The sequence below is a fragment of the Apiospora phragmitis genome (genome assembly GCF_038363925.1).
Source record: "Apiospora phragmitis strain CBS 135458 chromosome Unknown utg000010l:1.0-9815664.0:1.0-9183399.0, whole genome shotgun sequence".
In the NCBI taxonomy this organism is placed as follows: domain Eukaryota; kingdom Fungi; phylum Ascomycota; class Sordariomycetes; order Amphisphaeriales; family Apiosporaceae; genus Apiospora; species Apiospora phragmitis.
In genome coordinates, this window is record NW_027117409.1 from 6,855,976 (window position 1) to 6,877,014 (window position 21,039).

The 21,039-nt window shown below is 54.5% G+C and overlaps 7 protein-coding genes across 7 annotated transcripts; 1 reads left to right on the forward strand and 6 right to left on the reverse strand.

Moving 5' to 3' along the window:
- Nucleotides 1–3,189: 3,189 nt before the first annotated feature.
- PG994_011850 (major facilitator superfamily domain-containing protein) lies at nt 3,190–4,259 on the reverse strand (the record flags this gene model as incomplete). Its single annotated transcript, XM_066863259.1, has 3 exons — nt 3,190–3,957; nt 4,013–4,036; nt 4,113–4,259. The coding sequence occupies 3 exons, from the start codon at nt 4,257–4,259 to the stop codon at nt 3,190–3,192; spliced, it is 939 nt and encodes a 312-aa protein (XP_066712369.1).
- Nucleotides 4,260–5,312: 1,053 nt separating this feature from the next.
- Nucleotides 5,313–6,185, reverse strand: PG994_011851 (GNAT domain-containing protein; the record flags this gene model as incomplete). The annotated part of the gene is made up of 1 exon (XM_066863260.1): nt 5,313–6,185. The coding sequence occupies one exon, from the start codon at nt 6,183–6,185 to the stop codon at nt 5,313–5,315; it is 873 nt and encodes a 290-aa protein (XP_066712370.1).
- Nucleotides 6,186–6,683: 498 nt separating this feature from the next.
- PG994_011852 (uncharacterized protein) lies at nt 6,684–8,306 on the reverse strand (the record flags this gene model as incomplete). The annotated part of the gene is made up of 6 exons (XM_066863261.1): nt 6,684–6,734; nt 6,854–7,033; nt 7,155–7,253; nt 7,333–7,907; nt 8,000–8,144; nt 8,211–8,306. The coding sequence occupies 6 exons, from the start codon at nt 8,304–8,306 to the stop codon at nt 6,684–6,686; spliced, it is 1,146 nt and encodes a 381-aa protein (XP_066712371.1).
- Nucleotides 8,307–8,760: 454 nt separating this feature from the next.
- Nucleotides 8,761–10,618, reverse strand: PG994_011853 (uncharacterized protein; the record flags this gene model as incomplete). Its single annotated transcript, XM_066863262.1, has 5 exons — nt 8,761–9,082; nt 9,233–9,952; nt 10,009–10,099; nt 10,158–10,321; nt 10,374–10,618. 5 exons carry the CDS (start codon nt 10,616–10,618, stop codon nt 8,761–8,763), a joined length of 1,542 nt encoding a protein of 513 aa, XP_066712372.1.
- A 346-nt stretch (nt 10,619–10,964) lies between these two features.
- PG994_011854 (uncharacterized protein) lies at nt 10,965–12,760 on the reverse strand (the record flags this gene model as incomplete). Its single annotated transcript, XM_066863263.1, has 4 exons — nt 10,965–11,104; nt 11,167–11,251; nt 11,330–12,126; nt 12,163–12,760. The coding sequence occupies 4 exons, from the start codon at nt 12,758–12,760 to the stop codon at nt 10,965–10,967; spliced, it is 1,620 nt and encodes a 539-aa protein (XP_066712373.1).
- A 1,026-nt stretch (nt 12,761–13,786) lies between these two features.
- On the forward strand, nt 13,787–14,634 carry PG994_011855 (Methyltransferase type 11; the record flags this gene model as incomplete). The annotated part of the gene is made up of 2 exons (XM_066863264.1): nt 13,787–14,025; nt 14,055–14,634. The coding sequence occupies 2 exons, from the start codon at nt 13,787–13,789 to the stop codon at nt 14,632–14,634; spliced, it is 819 nt and encodes a 272-aa protein (XP_066712374.1).
- Nucleotides 14,635–15,251: 617 nt separating this feature from the next.
- PG994_011856 (Sec7 domain-containing protein) lies at nt 15,252–20,052 on the reverse strand (the record flags this gene model as incomplete). Its single annotated transcript, XM_066863265.1, has 4 exons — nt 15,252–16,296; nt 16,319–17,204; nt 17,258–19,207; nt 19,272–20,052. 4 exons carry the CDS (start codon nt 20,050–20,052, stop codon nt 15,252–15,254), a joined length of 4,662 nt encoding a protein of 1,553 aa, XP_066712375.1.
- Nucleotides 20,053–21,039: the final 987 nt, after the last annotated feature.

Here is a 21,039-nt window from a genome sequence, read left to right on the forward strand (position 1 = left end):
CATGGGCGATTCAGTGCGAGATAGATAGCATACCTAGCAGGCAGGTAGTGGCTTTCTGTCAACGGGTAGCCAGGAAGCTGGCGGATTCGCTCCGAATTTCCGTGATCAAGTGATTTCATGTAAGAACATAGACACCCTCACGCATACTTACCTAGGGAAGTGGGTTCAGTGGGGGGTGGAGAGGTCGCGATGGTGGTTTGACGACCAAGGAGCGCTAGAAGAGAGGACCCCTCCTTGAATTGAGCGGCCTAGAATAGGTGCCCCCCATTGCCCCCATAGAGGGGTGGGATACCCGTAAGCCAGCCACTAATCCCTCTCTAATGCCTCTGTTCCAGCTGCTTTAGGGGGCCGCTATCCAGGACTAGCCTGCACTGGCCAGTGCTTAAAAGTCCACCATCTACCGCCGCCATCAGCTCCCAAGCCATGTCAGCCTCTATCTAGCTAGAGCCGAAGTATGGGAGCATGGAAACTAAACTAAAGCATCTGAGCATTGGCTCCCTACGGACCTAACATCACCTGGCTCACCTAACCCAAATCACTGCTTTCTTCTGCACGCATCTTTCGATAATGGCATTGCTAACGTATGAATAATTGCTCTGTTCGGGATGGATCATAGCAAGTTGCAACGCGTGTCCATATGGACCATCTTTTCTTCTTCTGTCGCCTGCAAATTGACAATTTGACACTGTTCAACCCCAGACGGCCTCGTCCCGTCCATTGGCACATCAGCTTGGCGAAACAATTTATCTGCGGCTCATGTCATACACAGCCATTTCGCTGTCGTCTCGTCCACAACCCACTTTGCTATTCCCAGTTTATTTGCTATCTAAAATCTGCATCGACACTAGGATTATCGCTCCAAGACCTAACGGGTGGATTAGACAGTTGCAGCAAGATTCCTCTGTTATCCACACGATGGCCTGGCCTGGAACCCACCGAGTTTGTTCGTGCCTGCATTTCAACTTCGTCTCGGCGCCTGCGGCCGCGTGTTGGGCAGAACTCTATAGCCTGCTGATAGCCGGAACCAGAGGGAAACAAGACTCAGACACCCAGCAGCTTCGGATATTGCCACCTCTTCTCGGCCACCGGCCCGTACCAGCAAAGGATTCCCCTTCGCTAGGCAATGGCAAGAAACGGAAGCAATACACACAAATGACGGGTGGAGTCAGCTCGCCATAACCCTCGTGATGGCTTGCCGACAGCCATGATCCTAGTCTGGTCCGACCTCCCACGGCCTTTGCACGGCTTTGGGGCAAAGCTTGGTGACTTTAGCCCCATCTCGAGTCGGTTGCAAGACAACGGCGATTGAGGCTTCATAGCCCTATGGCCCGACCAGGAGAAGGGCCTCAAACTGGTCCAATACATGGTCTGTGTGAATCTTTATTAGCTAAGCACCTCGACAATCTCGCCGTTGTTATCCTGAAAGCAGTGCACGATATCGTCCTCTCATAATGGGCCTTGTTCGGGGAAACACGGCAGTCCACACGGGTCACTCTACCAGTCATTCAGCTCTCGTTGCCCTGAGTAAGGTGTCATCCGAGGAAACGTAAACATCCTAGTCACCTCGCTCAACTCTAATTGTATCGTATCAGGGGCTCACGTCGATCTGTATAAACTCTGTATCCCAGCCTAGGAAACACCGATCATCGAGATTGATTTATTACAGAAGGCATTCGGTATGGCTGTTCCAAACCCAAGGGCAAACCTCCATCTAAAAACGGTCATGAAACGTCACCCCTCCTTTTTGATCTACTCGTGCTTGGCATAAACACTAATCCGCGCCAAGAACCAATCACGATGAGTAATACTCGACTTATCGTCTCGAACAGGCCTCTTATCACCGGAGTATTCTTTTGGCTCTCGATAGAAAACCCGGGATAACTCGCACCGAGCTGAGTACATACGTATGCATTGATGGCTTTGACAGAGCAAGACGCATCAACTCTCTGCTGAGCCTCATTGGATTCAACCCCTCCCATCGAGCTTCATCGGCCCATTGCGTTGATACCATGGGTACCATGGATATTCCTAGTTACCGAAGCCATAGATGATGTAGGATCCATCCATTCGGTAAGCACTCGAAACGTGCACACCCACGACATCAGGAGCTGGTGATCTCGAATATGGAACACCTTCGCGAGCCCGCGGCTGACGAGACCGAGACTCTGAAATATAACCCGCTGGTCGCTTCGTATTTTCCCTCTTACTTGGGATGATGTTACTTGGCCAAACCCATGATCATGGTGCCAAACCATCAACGTGTCACAAGGAGCTCGTGGCCACACATCGACAATGTTGGAGCAGCTGGTGCTGTCCCTTGGCTCCTGATACATTGAGCAGATATTTCTTGCCTGCTCTGACGCAAGATCGGTTTGCAAATATCACGCCGTTGAGCAAATTCTCTTCAAGAATGTGATAGATTAGTAGCTGGGTCAGGTGGGAAGATGATGGGTTCATTCAAACAACAAAGTTCTGCGGTGCAGAGCGGTCCACCGCAAACGTTACATCACGTATCTAAAATATGGGTTCTCTTTATCCGTCAAGTCTTGGAATGCGAGCTTGGCCCTTTCGCCCATGTCATCCTCGCACTTCGTCTCTTTGCTGCGGTTTGCTCGCAATAGTACAACATACAGCGCGATGGCAGCCGCGATGGTAATACAGTAACTGGAGGAGTGTCAGTAGGGACCAAGCATGAAGGGGCATTCGTAACCCACCAGATGATAAGACCGAGCCAGAGCTCCGGATAATGGGCAGACTTCGTCTGCGACTTGATCAGTTGTGGCCCAATGATGTTTCCTGTGTGGCAGGTCAACTACTCAGAACTGGGACACGTGTGACTTGGATCTTTCAGGGGCTACTACTGACCGACGCAGTAAGCAACAAAAATGGTCGCGGCTGTAAAGCTCTTCTTCGTGTGGCCAGCCACGTTGGACATACCCAGGGTGATGATCAGACTGACTACCCCCCCAAAGGTACCGGTAATGGAATAGCCAACTACTGCTGCGGCTGCGTGGTGACTCCATTCACTCCGCCAAATCAAGGCGCAGCCGGCAATTACCGGCAGGCAACACACAACCAGCATTATTATTCTGATGTTAGGATATCGTGAACCAAGCCAACCGGTCAGGAGAATGGCTATGAGGCAGAGCCCGCCTAGGGGGAATTGGAAGACGATGGATTCGAGGGTGCTCATCCGAATGTTGAAACGATTAGGGGACCAAAACCGCTAACTGCGCCATTGACAGTGTAGGCAGAGGCCATCATGATGGCAATCAGCCAGATCTTTACGTCGAGCAATGCCTCCTTTAGCTGGGACCACTTGAACTGGGTGCATCGCACTCCGGTCTGACCAAAACGCAACCTTTCCACGGCCGCAAGCCTTTCGTCCCTTGAAAGAAACCAAGCAGAGACTGGCGAGCTGGGTACGGCGAAGCAGCACAGCCCAAACAGAAAGGTCAGAGAACCAGCGAGGAGGTAGATGTACTGCCACCTATGGAGGCCGCCCCCAGTGATCTGGGCGAAGCCGTAGTTGAGCGCGCCGCCGATAATGGTCCAGAGCCCCGTCGAGGAGAACCACCAACTCTGTCTCAGCGACTGCTCCTGTTGCGTGTAGTACCCGGTGATGATGGTCATAAAAGCAGTCGGAATGACGCTCTCGATGAAGCCAAGGCAGAAACGCTGCGCGTAGAGGCCCTCGTAGGTCGTCACGGCGGCCGTGAGCATACAGATCAAAGCCCAGAGGCATACGATAGCGCCGAGGACCCTGCCCACGTCGAACCGCTGCAGTGCGAATGACATGGGATAGAGACCGGCCAACATACCAAAGTAGAAGAGTGAGGTGGCCCAGGAGAGGCGACTGGTATCGACAACCGAGGGTATATGCGAGTCAGGGACGCTCAGCTTCAAGTCCGAGGTCATGCCAAATAGCGCTGCCGAACCAAGAATGGCCTGCACCCCCTATCATTAGTCTCTTGCATGGCCCAGCAAAATTGGTAGTCAAACGGGCTCCTACCTTATCATAATAAACCAGGACATACTGTAAACCCGTGTTAGTGAAATGGAGACATTATTTTGGCCGGTGTATTCTTCTCTTTGGAGACGCGAGTACTTACACCAACTGTCATGGCTGGGATGAGGAACCAGTCAATCTTTCGAACCGCTTTTGCTGCCACGGTGGGGTCGATTGGGCAGACCTGTTCGCCGACCATTTCAATAGCCACATCCTTCTCAGCAGAAGGTTCTGCTACCGGTGTCGCCATCGTTGCGCTATCGAGTACGGCGAACTATACGATACTGTCCTCAAAAAGTAGAGTTTCTGCAACAATAACCAATCACGGAAGCGACCTTGCCGACCAAACGGAGAGAAAAGAAAGGGAAAGAAAGAGATGGAGATGGATTTTCCCTTCTTACTTGTCGTCAAGGAGGTCCATATCTTCGCGCTTCAGCAAAAAGCTCGATGATACGCTGCTAACTTGGACAAGAGCTAGCAGTTTTCTCTCCGGAGCTCTTGGCCAGCACTAATAAACGCTCCCTTGCCCAGTAGCCCTACGGTTCGGCGTATTTGTTAGTAATACTTAGTAGGTAGCTTCTTTTCCTGCCAACTGCCCATTACAATGATGCACGGCGCTTTTCGCGGCTTCGCAAACGAGTTGCAGCGATTGCTCCACTGTTGCTGCTAGGCTCACCAAGTAAGCGACAACCGGGCTCGGTTTAACCTAGCGATCCTCCGTACTCCGTAGCGATCGCCGGGTCGACTAATAAGACGTCTTCGTTCTCGAATTCGATTCATCAGGATAGGTTTAGGTTGGTATGAGTTCTCTACTAGCTAAGACAGAGAAGTAGTACCGATTATAACCGCGATGTGTAAGGCTCGGCGCTGTCCAAATCCGGTTCTCTTGTGAAACCCCCTGCTTCAACTAACCTAGAGCTAGCGAGCTACTTACTAGTCCTCAGTGCTATCTAACCGCTGGAGCTCCAGTGCTTTCAGTGAATAAACCTGTAATCCGCTAGAAATCGAAAGCTCACAACTTATACAAAGATTCATTCTTATGGTTATCTCCCAAACAGGCCATATTTTGTCATCAGTGGTGTGATCTAGCTGGACTGGATTATGTTCCGAATCTGGAGGCTATTTGCACAACAACGCGAGTCAATAACAGGTCTCAACAGATATATCCCATGTGGTTCCAAGCTGTGGTCTCGACTATTGACCGGCCCTTCTTAGCGCACCCGTCATCTAATAAATATACAGAGGTGAAATCAGATGAAGGGAAAACACGTCAAAACAGTCTCTCGGGCATTACCTCCCCAAGTCATAGGCAAGCCGACTTGGCAAGTAGATAGCCCGCAAGATCAAGCGGCTTCCCGACACGGTGCTCTTGCGTGTCTGGCTCCGTCCACTCGTGGTAGCGCCGGAACCCCAGCTTCTCCAGCACCCTGCAGCTGCCCGCGTTGCTGGGTTCGGCATTGGCATACATCTGCTCCGTGGCCTCAATCACGTCGTCTTCGCCGCCATCCTCCGGAACACTATCATTAGCCGCCGCCGACATCGCCGCCGCCACCGCCCGCCTGTTCACCCGGATCTCCACGGTGCTCCGCGGCAGCCCCCACCAGGCCCCCAGCACGGCCTCGACGAACTCGGTCGCGTAGCCCTGGCCCCAGTACTCCCTCCGGAACTTGTACCCGATCTCGGGCCACCCCGACGCCGCCACTGCGTCCGTGGCCAGCGTGTGCACGCCGCCCTCGCCGATCAGCAGCTCCACCTCCTCCTCCCCCTCCTCCTCGTCGCCCGTCGACGTCGTCGCTGACCGCTGCTGCTGCTGCGGCGGCGATAGAAAGGCTCCCCAGAGGTACGGGGGCTCGCCGCTGCCGCCGCGGACCCCATGCCGGAAGAAGTCCAACTCCACCTGCGTCTCGGCCAGGTCCCGGTCCGGGCGGCCCAGGCGCGTCCCCGTCATGGCCTCGGGCTGCGTCCGCAGCGCGTGCAGGCCCGCGAGGTCCGATTGGCGCAGCGGCCGCACCAGCAGACGTGCGGTGCGGTGGTGGGGCCGCGTGTCGTTGGCCGGGAGCGGGCGGCTGGGGAGAGTGGTGCGGACAAGGACGGTTCCATCGCCGTCGTCGTTGTCGTTGCCGGTGGCGCCGGGGGCGGTCATGGTGTTCGTGTTGTCATCGGCTGCTGCTGCCATGGTTGTCTTATTGGGACTGGCGGTGAGTATGACAAGGGTGAGGAATCATAAATGCCCGCGCGCCGCTGGACAGACTAATTCTGCACTGACTCCCAGACGCTCCAATTATTATCCCAAACTATGGGCATTTATACTGGTCGATTTGATGATTTGCGATAGCTTCAATCTCCACGTCGGATAGTGACTCAGGCCGGTAATGGGGTGCCACTAGTGAGCAATGAGGCTTGGGGTTTCTCAGCCGCTCAGCTCTGTGACTCTCAAGGTTAGAATATACATCACCTATATCGGGCTATTTATTTCTGTGCGAGCTGAACCATTGCTCACAGGGGAACTATGCATGACTGACGTTTCAGTTTTCAATCGCGACATGGTCGATGGTCGCTCACTGAAAGATGCAGCATCATCCAAATCGCCAGATCGCCAAATGCGCATTTACCATTGGAATTAAATCACTACCTATATCTTTGCGGGAACTCGTCCACGACCTGACACTACCCATCACGACCTCAGATATGCACAGATACTCTTGCCCCAGCGCACACCTCCTTTCTATAATGGTCGATCACATCAGTCTGAGCACAAATCAAAGCCAGGAGTTGATGAAAGCGCAAACACAGACAGATAATGTCAATCCACCACTCGGCTGATGACGACGAGAACCAACTTACGTATTTCCACATCCCTGGCGCGTTTCCTCTTGGCAGCCCTTCGATGGCGTCTGCGACCTCTGGGCCCAATCCCTCGGCCTTGATGTCGGTTACGGGATACAGGTAAGTCTTGAACGAGAAGAGAATCGCCTGCGTCTTGGGGAGCCGTGTCAGGGTCTGGAGCTCCACGCGGATTTGTGCCTGTCATTGGTTTTTTCCACCGGTGTTAGTGACCCAAGGATATAGGGTAAATGTTCTTTTCATGAATCGAAGTAAATGGTTCAGGATTCAGGGGGGTCGCGAGTGCTGCGCGCATGCTAACCTTTGAGATGTCCACGTCCATGCCCTCCTCATAGGCGTCGCCCTTATTTATGTGGTTTCCCGAGACAACGAATAGCTCTGGTGTCATATTGACAGACCACTAGAGAAGCAATGTACATAGTTAGCAAAATTCCATGGTGACAAGCAAAAATTTGGTAGTCGTAAGCGAACAAGCACACGCGGGATATAGCGGGGGTTGCGAATTGGACTGGTCGGCTCACGTTGTTCCGGGCCACGCTCTTGCCGACCTCGAGGCGGCTGAAGAAGCGCTCCATGCTCGCGCCGATCTTGTCGTACGAGGGCACCGGCCCGTGGATGTCCTTCAGCACCTTGCCGAGCTTCTCGGCCGGGTCGAAGCCCGAGGGGAAGCAGCACAGGAACGCAGTGCACAGATGGCCCTCGGGCGTCGCTCGGAGCAGGAACAGGTCGTCCTCGACCATCTCGCCCAGCAGCTTGAGCGTGGCGATGCCCGCATCTTCGCCGTCGTCCGCGGGCGGCTCCAGGGGCAGGGACCGCTTCGTGACGTGGTTATGGAACCGTCCCTTCTCGTCGTCCCGCGAGAAGAGCGCCGGGTAGCACGCCAGCAGGAAGTCCTGGATGTACGAGTACGTCTCGCGCACGGCGTCGGCGCCGGACGGGAGACTGCCCACGACGTGGTGGGCGTGGTCGCGGATGAGGCCCTGGCGCAGCTGAATCCGCGACAGGTAGTTGCTGTCGATGGCGATCAAGTCGGAAGGTGTGCTTGACCGTAGAGCTAGCAGCAAAGAGGCGCGCACACGTCAGTCATCTATATTGGTATTCTGGTGCACGAAACATCTTGCTACGGGGTCACGTGTGGTGTGTTACCCATGGTTATGTGGTAAATAGGCTTGAACGGCCGGAATTTGTGAGGTTCGGTGGTCTCCCAGTCGAAGTCATCCGCCACAGGGTTGACTGTCAGCGCCGGTTTCTTGACTGCGCCATGTTGCTTTTCAGTGCCAACATCTCGAAACTGCAAGTACAATACATGTTAGAGCCTGACGCTCATAGCCAAAGGCGGGACATATGTCATACTCACCGGAGCATTTCTTCCCCTCTTCTGGAGGACAGCATGCAATGTCCATCCTATCCCGCAGAGTAGGACAAGGGCCACGAGAACTATTGAGGGAAGCATATCGTGAGCTTATTGCAGAGTTCAAACAGGGAAGTTGTTCAAATCACAATGTAAATTCCCATGGTACATCTGCTCTGGCGACTGGACCTAAAGGCGGACCCAACTGAAGATGCCGATCGCGGATTATGGTAGCGTTGCGGCCTCGGGGCCGGTCTAGCTGCTGGCTACCATTACCCCGATAGGCAAGTCGTGGCGGTAGCACATGAGCACACCACTAATACGTCAGTCCTATCATATTCTTCCAATTAGCTGTTCAACTCCTATCGTCGACCCTTCGCAGCTTCAATCTTTCGTTTTTGATATATGATGAAAGACCCAGAGATGATGTTCAACAGCGATTAACACCATACCATGTAGTTAGTTAATGGCGGTTAGCGTATATTGTGTGGACTACACTAACGAGCAACTACATTTCGCTCCCCAGGTCTTTACCGGTAACCTAGATGTGACCCTTTCATAGCTCAATATTCTGGGCCGGAGACGGCCAGATCGTATCGGTTCTGCGGTCCAAGAACGCGCAAGGACCGTCTCTGGTGCTCGACAACCAAAACTTCACCAGAAACGCACCGGGCTCTCTCTGGTGACCGACAGCTTCATGGCCCGCATCGTCGAAGGTCGTGAAGGCCAGCTTGTCGGCCGCCTTGAACTCGCCCCCTTTTTGGGTTTTCTCCCCGGACTTGTCGGGCCACGCCCAGTCGACATACTTCTCCAGCCAAAACGAGGCCTGATGAGACCATGCGAGTTCATCGTAGACTCTTTTATTGCCCTCCGTGGTTCTGCCAGCAGTCTCCTGTTAGTACGGTATGCGCGAAGTAATGCTCCTCGCAAAAGGTGGGAATGTATATATACATACACAGAAATATCGTTGTTGCCGTTGATAACCAGGACTTTTTTGTCCGTCTCGTCCAGAATATGGCTCAGCTCACGGGTAGAGGGTGTGTAAATATCCCCCGCTTGCCTCCCAGCGCATGTTGAGGTCCATGTTGACCGAGGTAAAGTTCCAATCCTCCAGGCCCAGCGCCGCCTGGAGGTGCGGCTGGTTCATGTAGTCGGCGTAGAGATCTGCGCCGCACATGGGCAGCGTTCCGTTCTCGCGAAGGACGCGGTCGTCGTAGGGGACGCGGCCTCCGACGCGCACGTCGAGGTACACCCCGATATCCTCGTTGCAGAACGCGTCCGCCTCCCTGCAGAGATCGAGGTTGTACGTCTCCACGCACTGATAGCCGAGGCTCGCGCATCGCGGCACGGCTTTCTCGACGGCGCGGCAGGTTATCTCGTTGAAACCGAGCTTCAGCTTGTTCTTCCCGTCTTGGCCGAACTTGCACATGTGATCGTACATTCCGATATAGCTGGAGCTGGCCATGTCGATGACGGCATCCACAAGAACGATGGATGCGATAGGGGTCTGGAACACACCGGGGACTCCCAGCTTCTGCCTTTTGCTAATGTGGTTCACGAAAAAGGGCACGTAGACCCCTCCGAAGGACTCGCCTGTGATGTGGAAAGGGAGGTGGGAGTATTGCGGGAATATATTGGCGAAGAAGGTCGATAAGAACTTGTCGAAGTCCTCAGACGCCTCTGCAATGTTGTCCGGTCCTCCCTCCGTCCCTCCGTTCATCGAAGAGAAGCCCACACCGGCAGGCTGACTAGCGGCTCATGTCAACTAACAGTATCTCTCTGTGGGTAGATGAAAACCACTTACTCTATGAAGAGGACGTTTGCAAAGTTATTCCAGCTGTGTTCGTTGCGGACCGTTCCGTTACCTCCCTTCACTGCCAGGCACTTACCGAACCCTTAGTTATCCATCTTTTCTTGCCGCACGTACGGCTTGGGGCAGGCATTATCACTCACTGGTCCGATCTCCGAGAATAGCCCCATCATGGATTGACCGCCAGGACCGCTTTTGGAGGACGTCAGTTTCCAGGCTTACGCATTGAAGGGGGCCTGTGTTACGTACCCATTCAACCAAACCATGACTGGGTCGTCCTGTGGCGCGGATCGGCTCTCCAAAAACCCTTAGGGAAGTCACTGATCTTAGCCTAGGTACACTGCGTAGACGTTGGGAACGTGATCACCCACAGAAGAAGAGCCTTTTCTCCTCCAGACACATTGATCCAGCCGGTCCATTGTCGGCTCCTGGCATCGCAGACCTGATCACTCTGCTCTCGTAGGGAATTTGGTAGATCCCTTTTCGCATCAGCCGAGAAAAGAGATGCCTGAGACGCGTCATGGCTCAGAGCTGGCGAGGCGAGCGCTGCTGTCACTAGGCCACCCAGAGAGGCTGCCACGGCGAATGGACTGTACAACTGCATGCTGAGAAACATTCAGTGAAGACTTTGGGTTGCAAAATGGGCTATTAATGTTACAGAGACACGCGTAGGCTGCTCGGGGCACATATATGCCTACGCTGGGTAAAGACAATCTGCAGCTGAGAGGCGCGGCGCGGATTCTCGGCGCGGATAAGAGACCACCCCCGCAACTTACAGGGGTTACAAGCTTCTTGAAGAAGTTGCTTTTCACCGCATAATGTCAACGGTAAACATGGTATGGTCACATTATTGCATAGCTAAATCTACCAGAAACGCAGGGTTCGAGTGATTGCGAGCAGTCATGATAATACCTTAAAGATCTAGATTACGACGACAGGCCTTTGGTCAGTTACTCCGGACTCCTCAGGTTGTTGGCCTTTCTAAGGCACCGGTCTATCACACGACCCGCTGCGAGAAGCTCCTCGTCCTGGTAGAGCCGAACGACAACTTGGATAGCTGTCGGAGCGCCATCAACCAATTCGCTTTGGTCTTCACGGGTTTCGGTCTCGTCAGTATTCCGGCAGCTCGATGAGGATATTGGAGAAGCTTACATGGTCTAGGACTTGCCGATGGTGCTAGATCGTTCCGATCCATGTTCTTCATGGCTTGACCCACGGGCAATATAACCGCCGGACACTGCCAGGGGGCGTTAGATAACTTGGCTTCTTACAAGGATCAAACCGATTACAGTTAGACATGAAGAAAACCACAAACCTCAGTTAGACTCCACACAACAGTGTATGGCGGTGTGCCCCATGTGTCATGAGGTATCGCGGTGGTTTCGGCTCCAGGGCAGATCAGGAAGTCTAGTTTGTGTCGAACAAACACCGCATTCCAGGCAGCTTTGTACTGGAGACAGGCGAGATTGAATGCGAAGATCTCATCGATAGAGTAACCCCCTTTCTCGATCCTGCGGGTTATAAAGGGCATGTTGTCCACAAGGGACGGGACGATGGGCTCGCCTGACACGTCCAAGTGCCTCCTCCACTCGACAGTGTTGACAAACGAGAACGAATCCAGTCCTAGATTCATGGCTACCTCCAGGGAGGGGAATCCATGGAGCGGGATGACCTCGTGTCCAGCTTGGGCGAGGACCTGGGCCGACGACTCCATAGTGCGGCACACCGGCGGGTGAACGGGGAATTTCGGGTCTTCCAAGATGAACCCGATACGGAGCTTCTCGGGGGTTGAGGTAGCGACCTCGGCACGCCAGGGGATCGCGAGCACAGTTGGGTCGCGGTCCCAGGGGTGCGATTCCAGTACGGCTTGCAGGAAGAACGCCATGTCGTCAAAGGAGCAGGCAAGGGGGCCCGCGACTGGTGGGAAGCCAGGGGATCCCATACGATGACAGAATGTCGAACCAAAGAAAGGCCCACGTCCACTTGAGGGCTTGAAGCCGTAGGTTCCACTGCACAGTGCCGAGATGCGTATGCTTCCGGCCATGTCTGTTCCCACGCCGAGTAGGGAGCCCCTGAGAGCTACCAGAGCTCCTTCGCCGCCGCTGCTTCCGCCTGCAGTCAGCTAAAGCTTGTGGGGGTTCAAAGTACGGCCAAAGACATTGTTGTGGTCGTCTGAGGACATCAAAGCCTGCGAAACGTTGGTCTTGCAGTGCAAGATGGCACCGAGATCCAAGAGTGTGGCCGCCGAGGTCCCATGCTCGCTAGGCACGGGATTACCCAAATACGACACAATACCCATGGTTGATTGAACACCTGCATAGTCGAAAGTATCCTTCATACTGATAGGGGCTCCGTGAAGGGGCCCCATGGGCTTTCCGTGCAGCTCCAGGTACTCATCCAGGAACTCTCCCCGTTTGATGGCATCGTCGAACATCGTCTCAGTCAGACAGTTGGTCAGTTGCTGCGCGATCGCGGCTCGCTTGCAGAATGCAGTGGCCACAGATTTTGCCTTGATGGTACCACGCTGCACGGCGATGGCCAAGGTGACGGCGTTGAAATCCTGGGTGATATGCAGCTCCTCCGCGTTGAGGATACCACACTTGGCAGGTATTTCCATGACACCATGTGCGGAAGTCTCATCGCCCGCGAGATATTCGGAAGGGAGACGCCATCCCTTTGGTATCTTGTTAGCCTGTGCAGCTTGCTTCTCGGTTGCCAGTGTTTGCCAAGCTTGGTGGGAGCCCATTTCGACGACTTCTGCTTGTTATTCTTTCCTTTATTTCTCCAAGAGTGGCGATGAGGCTTGGAGTATGTATAGGGTAATCTAAGAGCATAAGTTCAGGGGGTACGGGGACTAGTTCACTGTTATTTCTAAAATTGTAGGACATGGGGATCTCCGTCTTACGTGAGATGATGTACTAACGTCGTGGTTCAGAACGGATACACTGATCAGCTGAGACAAACCGTCTCGATCGGGCAAAAGGCCGAGTATTCGAAGCATCAGAGTTTGCCAATGCCGTGGCAGCTTACGTTACACGCACAGAGACACACTGGTTGGTTCCTTTTGACTGCAGGCTTCGGGGCTTGTTGCTCGGGCTATGTCGCTCCGGGTTTCACTGATCGGGCAATACGTGTCGTATGTCTCTGAACTAATGTGTGTACAGTTTTACCTGCTAATGCTAGTGAATCCTTACATAAGGTAATGCTCAGTCTTCTATGTAGGTGCCACTTCGGCTCGACTTGAATAGGGGCGATGCGATTATATGGGGGGGGAGGGGGGGTTAACCAGCATCTTAGCAAGATCAAAAGCTCGAATACTATTCACTCGACTGTATGGTATATCCTTAACTTTACCTACTATTAATCTGAATTGCAGTTTAGTTAGATATGAGTGCCATTTTTCGGAACGTGGAAATCAAGTACGGTAGGTAGTAGAGGGATTGCTTACCCCCTTATACCTGTAATAGATGTGAGAGTAACTATGTTTAATAGAAATTCCCGACTAGAAAGTAACCGAGTATAATTCAGAGAGTACCTAAAATATCTATGCCCAACCCCGCAAATTGATGATCCGACATGATGTTGTGTTGATTCGGACTGACTCCTCCGACATTGGGGTCGTTCTCGGATTTTACTTGACCGTCCCAAACTATGTTCGTACTACTCTCAGATATGTTCCCCCATGACCGCAACACCAATTGAATTCACCGAGAGACACTATAATTAAAACAAACCCAAAGCGTCACGTTCTGGATGTCCAGTCAAAGGAACCATGTCTAAAGAGCAAGCGACCTACTCCCACGGCCACCACCAGTCCGTCGTCAGCAGCCACGCCCGGCGCACCGTCCATGACTCGGCCGCCTTCCTCGCCCCGCACATCCAGCCCACGCACCACATCCTCGACGTCGGCTGCGGCCCGGGCAGCATCACGGCGGACCTCGCGGCCCTGGTCCCCGAGGGCCGCGTCGTGGGCGTCGACGCCGTCGCGTCGGTGCTGGACCAGGCCCGGGCGTTCGCAGCCGACCGCAACCTAGAAAAAGTCGAGTTCGCCGTCGCCGACGCCAACGCGCTGCCTACGCCGACGCCACCTTCGACGTCGTCTACTGCCACCAGGTGCTGCAGCACGTGCGGGACCCCGTCGGCGTCCTGCGCGAGATGCGGCGCGTCGCCAAGCCCGGAGACGGCGGCGGCGGCGGCAGCTTCGTCGCCGCGCGCGAGGCCGACTACGGCGGCTTCGCCTGGTACCCGGCCGACGCCGGGCTGGACCGCTGGGGCGCGCTCTACCAAGCGCAGGCGGTGGCGAGCGGGTGCGAGCCCAACGCGGGGCGGTGCCTGCACGCGTGGGCGCGGCGGGCCGGCTTCGCGCCGGAGCACACGCAGACCACCGTCACGTCCTGGTGCTACACGGGCGCGCGGGCGAGACAGTGGGGCGAGATGTGGGCGGACCGCGCCGTGCACTCCGGCTTTGCGACGGTGGTCAAGGACAAGGGGTTGGGCACGGAAGAGGGCCTGCAAGCGGTTTCCAAGGCCTGGGCAGACTGGGCCATGAAGGAGGACCTGTTCTTCAATGTTCCGAGTACAGAGATACTGTATCGAGTTCCCCCTACTACACCAACTTGAGCAGTGCACTCTGAGTAAGGGGCAGGATATGGGATAGATGGGTACCTTCCGGCTGTGTGGTAGAACGTCTACCAGTCACTCGTTAAAGAGTTAGTGGCGTATTCTTACTTGGAGTCTCACAAAATGCCAGGGCATCGAAGCATCGATTATGTACGGTACGATCACTGGGAAAATAGGAACCAGATTTAGGCACGATGGGGCTCAGCAGAGAGGTGCGATTCATGTGGGTACTTATATATACTCGCTCGAACACAATATGTACCACAGGATGGATATGCTCCATGCACTCGGTGCTCCTCGCTTGCTACAGCGCCGGGGAAAACAAAGAAAAGGATGATGACATTGGAAGAATATTGTTATACGCCAACCCGGGTATCAATAACACATATGAATCCTCTTCCTAATGTCTGAGATAGAAAAGACGGAAAGGAAAAGCGACGTATGCCGTGTCAGACGCTTCGCGTCGTATGCCCTTCCCTTTAATCCCTACCCCTAATCCGTTTAAAACCCCCAAAACAATTGCTTTTCCCAAGATAATGCAAGCAGCAGAGGCTACCTGAAAAAATAACGGTGCAACAATAACACTGAATCACCGACGCCAAAAAGGGGCATCACTTCTATTCCTCTCGATACATCGTCTCTCCTTGCTCGTCTTCTGAGTCAGATATCTCATCTCCTCGTGCTGCGCGTTGCGCGATCTGACGTTCATCGTAGATCTCCTTCCGTCTTTGTTCGGCGTATTGGAGGCAGTCGACGTAGGTTCTGAACTTGACTATTTCGCGGAGCAGATAACTACTCTTCCGCTCCCAGTTGTTCATGGCTTTCGTCGCATTTGACCCCCTAGGTGTGAAGGCCAGTAGCATGGGCGAGCGCAGCTGATTGTGCTTTTGTAGCTCTTCTTCAATCCCGCGCACATAAGCCAGCAGTGTCTCAAATTGCTCAGGCTCTGTGCAATTAGAAGCACGCAAGCTTTGCGCAGGTGGCGTCCACTCGGCGATGTGGATACGGTCACCTGGAAGCTTCGTCCGGTTGCTGGAGCTCCCAAGATCAAAACTGGACCGCAAGCTATTTGTTTGACTACCTCTCCGACTATGCACGGACTGGCGTCCTGCAGTTGCCGAACCGGGACGGGGCGGCAACGTATTCTCGTTGTTGATGGCGGAAACGAGAGCATTGTTGATACAGGCATCACTCCAGCCATACTCAATGTTCGAAATACCGCCAACCAGCGGATGCGTGGATAGCCGAGCAGACCAGTAGTTCACAGTGAGTACAAACTCCTTGCAGATCTCCGGCGTCCCCACTTGGAAGAGATGGACGGCCCCGGTAGGCAGACTCAGAGCCCAGACATGCGGGCGCGTCCTCGAATATCCAGGAGCCGGGAGTGCCGAGGCAAGGGTTTGCCTGAGGGAGAAAGTGCCAAGATTAGTGGCATTTTCTTGCCAGTTCCCTCCTCCAACAACACCCCCTGGGGCTGGCTTGCGGTTGCCACGTGCCTTCTGGCGCATGGACTTGGTAGAGAAGGAGAAGATGCTCATTTGACCCTTCTGGACGACCGCGAAGACTTCGCTCCAGTTCCGATCTTTGGCCTTCTTATCGACGCCGTCCAGATGGTGCTTATGTACCACCATACCCTTCCTTGGCCCACGGCGGACCTGTAAGCTCAAGGGATTCATCTTCTAACAGGGCAGCACTGTTAAGTTCGTCACTCATAATGGATTGAGAGCTCGTGGCAGGGCCATCCTCACGAATGATGGCATGCGCAAGGGCGTTGGCAAAACCAATCGACTGCTGATAATCGCCGTGAAGGAAAGAGGAGCCCAGTGAATCAACGGAAGGAGTAGTCTGCGTTCGACCAAGCGAATATCGGCTCCAAGTAGCAGAAGATACGGTAGGACTCCATAGGGAATTCCCATCGTCGAAACTGGTGCGGCTTGACGAGAACCCATTGGTCCCGAGTCGAGGGCGAGACCGACTCTTGGAGCTCCACCGGCCGTTGTTGGGCCGGTTGGGCCCATCCATTCGCCCTCTCGAGGAAGGACACTCGGAGGGCGCCTTGCTAAGAACGCTGGGAGTGCGCATCAGCATGTTCACCACCGAGAGGTTGCCGTTCTGTTGTGAGCTCTGCGCTGCCTCTGGCCCTCCGCCGAATAAGGGGAGCTTTTCATCGCGAATAGAATTATAGATATCCTTCAGGACAACCTCCATCAGATTTTCCCAAGCGCGCATTGAACCATGGAATGGCGTTTTTACCAACGGACCGCAGCCTTCGCTCTCCTCGTGGTCGCCTTGCCGCGACTCAGCCCTTGGGGGGATGAAAGATGATCTCCAATCCCTTTTCTGCTCAGGCTCAGCACGCATTTCGGATTCGGTAGGGCTCAGCAATGTATTTCTACCGGGCAGAATGCTCGGCCGATCAAATGCTTCGGGTGCCGAGTCCTCTACAGCTTGCTTGATGGTGGTCATGGTGTTCTTCACGAACTGAGAGCGCGTCATTTTCGATTCAATGTCGGCAAGGTGAAGATCGGTGTTCAGCAGCATGATAGAGTAACACATTGTGTGGATCACGTCTGCACCTATTGTCAGTAAGAGCTCGCGGCCATCATAATAGGGGTAAGCTTACCCATGGTCTTGAAGCCGTGGTTTGGATTGCAATCACACCAACGGTTGGAAAAACAAACCAGGATCCGGTCCACTTGTTGTGTCTCTGCTCGTAATATGAGTCGACCGCAAACCTCTCGCAATGCGGTGAGGACGCTCTTCTCGGCGAAATCATACAACTCCATATAGGCCCTGAGTGTTCGTTGTCTCACAGGGCCCTCTTCGCCCATCCAGGAAGCGGCCCGGTCTTTTGTAATAAAGTCCTCTCTGCCCTCGAAAATGCGCTGAGCTTTCAACCTGTCGTCCTCAGTCGGCTCTCCTACTGTTACTTCCGGCTCATCCAGTGGTGAACCGACGGGTTTGGCATTCGCTTCCGCGCCATCGATTTGCACGCTCGGCAGACTGCCAGTCGACCGCTCGAGGCCACTTCTGCTCAGGGCCGACACTCTCCCGGAGCTCGGTTGGTCTTGAATCGGAAGGCCCAGGCTTTCCGGCCGTTCCTTCTTCTCCTCCTCAAACCCGCCAAGGTACGGAGACGCATTAGCAGACGAATTCTCTCTGTATGAACCATCCCCATCGGTCGGGGCAAGCTTGGGTATGCTTCGTGCAGCACCATCGTCTCTGTATGTATCCTCGGTAGGACTGGTAGACCTGCGAGGTCGGTTTCGCTTCGCTTTACCGGATCGTTTGGCCTTGTCACCTTCGGTGTCACTGCTGTCCTCGAAGAAGGTGGTATCGCGCGTAAGCTTGGGTCTTTGTGTCGGCATCGGAGGGCTTGCCACGGGTGTACGGTTCGAGGGAGAAGTGACAGAATCACGGCTGCGAGTGACCAAGGCAGATTGGGACTTGACGGTCCGTATTGTCGCCTTTGGACTGGGGTCGTAATCCGGGGAGAATCCTCTACTCTTGCGTCTTCGGTCGTCCTCAGGGTCTTCGACATTGTAGTGTGGCGAGACTGAGTCACGCTTATTCCGAGGTGGTAGAAGGCCCAGAGGGGATGCAGAACCGCTCTCCTTCAGGTAGGGGCTCATGACTTGACGCAGGCTACTAACCGGGCTCGGGTCGGGCATGTAACCGGATGGGTCCATTTGTCTGGCCTTCTGGGCGGGATGCTCCGCGGACCTCGACATGTGGGCTGCAGGCGCCTGGGGCACGGGCGGAGGCGGCTCTGCAATAGATCTCTTACGTCTTCGGAAGAATGACGACTTCTTTTGTACGACATGCTGTCCCGTGAAGGAAGTGGCCTGTTGCGAATCACGGGATGGAGGAGCCGAATAGGCATTCTGTTGCTGCTGTGGCGGCTGCGTCTGTGGGCGAGAAGTGTTAGGTCGCGGCTGCGTTTCAACTGCCGCTGGCGAAACGTGGGGCGGGTTCGAGCTTGTCGAGGCCGAGTCAAAGGCACTTGCAATAGCCTTGGATGAGCCACCGAACATCCTTTTGAAAAACCCTGGTCGAGGCTGGTTGGGTTGTGTTGTGGTGTTCGCGCCTGCCAACCCAAGCTCCTTCTCTTTCGCCTTTTCGTAACCAACGTGGGGTGCCGGTGCCGAGTCCATGTCCTCGGTAGTAGGAAGTGGTGGTAGGGGTGGTAGTTCATAGTTGGATGAAGCAGCTCCTCGGCCCGCCGTGCCAGTCGTCCTGTTGGAGCGCATGCTCATCTTTCTATCCGACGCCGACACACTCTTGCGCTCTGGCTCATGTTCCTGCTGTTGGGGAAATGGGAGCGGCTGCGGGATGGCGGTCGGGGCGTTTGTTAAGGTTGGCCGACGCGGACCTCCATGCACAGTCGGCGTAGGCGCGGGCTCATAATAATCTTCTGCCCAGAGAGTGTTGGAGAACTCTAAATTACAAGCGCTGCTGCCGGCAACGTTGTTGGGGGCGGGGTGCAGCTGCATAGGTTGGGGATAAGGGAGAGTGTTTTTGGCCCATGTCGAAGCTGGACGAGCGATTCCCAATGCCGTGTGCAATTCGCTGACTGCCCAGCACTTGTGCATAGCTCCCATCGAAACTATTGGTGCTGCTGCCCCTGCTCGTCTTACCACCCCTCGAGTGAAGAACACGACCGCCCGCCATCTGGTTTCCCCTTTGTTGCGTTGGGGATTCGCGCATGCTATTGAGCCGTCCTACCCCTGGTTGGAAGCCCGAGCTACTATTGCTCCGGTGCCCGCGTGAGTAAGGGCTCGATATCCTACTGCCGGCATCGTCCGTGCCTTCGAAGTCGGAGCTGTAGGTGTAGTGGTGGCCGTGATTGTTATACGAGCTGTGCGTCCGATTCCGTTGGGGGATACTCGAGATGGTTCTGGCCGGATTTCTCCCGCCCAGGGACATAGATCTATAGGTGCTAGGCTCGTCGAAGGGCGACTGTGGAGTGGCCGGCGTGTGGATCTGGCCGAGACTGAACTGGTCGAGAGATGCAAGCATGTTGGTCACGAGCGAGTCTCTAGTGATCTGTCGCGAGGGCAGGGACAGGTCGTGGGAGTCTCTGTAATTGGTCTTCCTCAGGCGGTCGCCCACAAAATCCGGCTCGTTTTCCTTGTTGGCCGTCATGTCCACGGGACTGCTGAATGTGTCGAGGAAAGATTCGTCGAAGTCTCGGTCGCGGCTCGAAGTTGTGCTGGATATGGATGGAGGCTGCTGCATCCTAAGCGCCCGGCCGGACACTGGTGGCTTGCCCTTGGGAGGCACAGGCGGTCTTCGCAGGGAAGGCGGCGTGGAAGGTCTCGTGTCGCGGATCTGTGGCGGAGATGATGACAAGGTATCGATATTCAGTTCAGGCCGGCGCCTGTGGGAGCGGCGGCTGCCCTCTGGTGAGGGATACATGGCTTAGCCCGACGATCTTGGGCTGGACGGGCAAACCGTGGAACGAATCGTAGCCGAGCTGCCAATAGCTCGAGAAATGGTAGCGAAGCACTAATGCCGAGAGACGGCGCCGCCGTACAAGCGAGCAAGTCCCTAATCCAATAGGAGAAAGCCTGGTTCGCTAATTTGCACATACATACATGTGTAATGTAATGTAATGTAATGTAATGTAATGCAATGTAGGGTATGTGCACGCAATTATGATTACTTTCCTTGGCACACACTGCCTTCACACCATCAGTCAGTCGGGGTGTTCGTGGTCGAACGGCGCGTGCCTGGTTTGTCGCGCCCAGCCAGGAGTCGGGAAAGGGAAGAGTCTATCATTCACTACTTGGTGAACTTGGTTTTATTAATGGCGGAAATGGCAGCGGCAGAGAGTACGGATACTAGTACTACTAAAAAGAGCTGTCGGTCGCCGCGAATGCGCATGAAGCAGGCCTGTGTCCACTGTCCACAGAAATCTTGTCCACCACGAATGTAAGTAAGCTGCGGGTACCTGCCTAGAGAGAGAGTCTCAAATGGAGGTCGTACGGGGACTAAAGTCTGTAACGTCGGAGGCTTGCTCGAATTGGGCCAGTAAAAGCAGATTGTCCATATCAACTAAACTGGCATGCTAGGTTGCCCATGACAGGCAGTCAGGCAGTATTAGAAGAGAAAAAATGAGACATAGCAGTAGGCCTTGGGAGGTAGGTATGTACATGCATGTAGTATGCAATTCGAACCAATGCCTAAACCGTTAGGAACGATAGGATAATGTCGTCTGCCGCCGTTGTGCGCTGTGCATACAGCCGTCGACAGAAGCAGGTTGTGTTGTACACGTCAAATCTGGACGCCACGTATGGCCGGGGTTCGCTGCCCACTAAGATGAACCCTGGCCAGCAGCCAATACCCTTTTTTCTCACCTGCAGATGGACAACTGTCTCAGGGTCCGGGCGTGCTTCCCTCTAA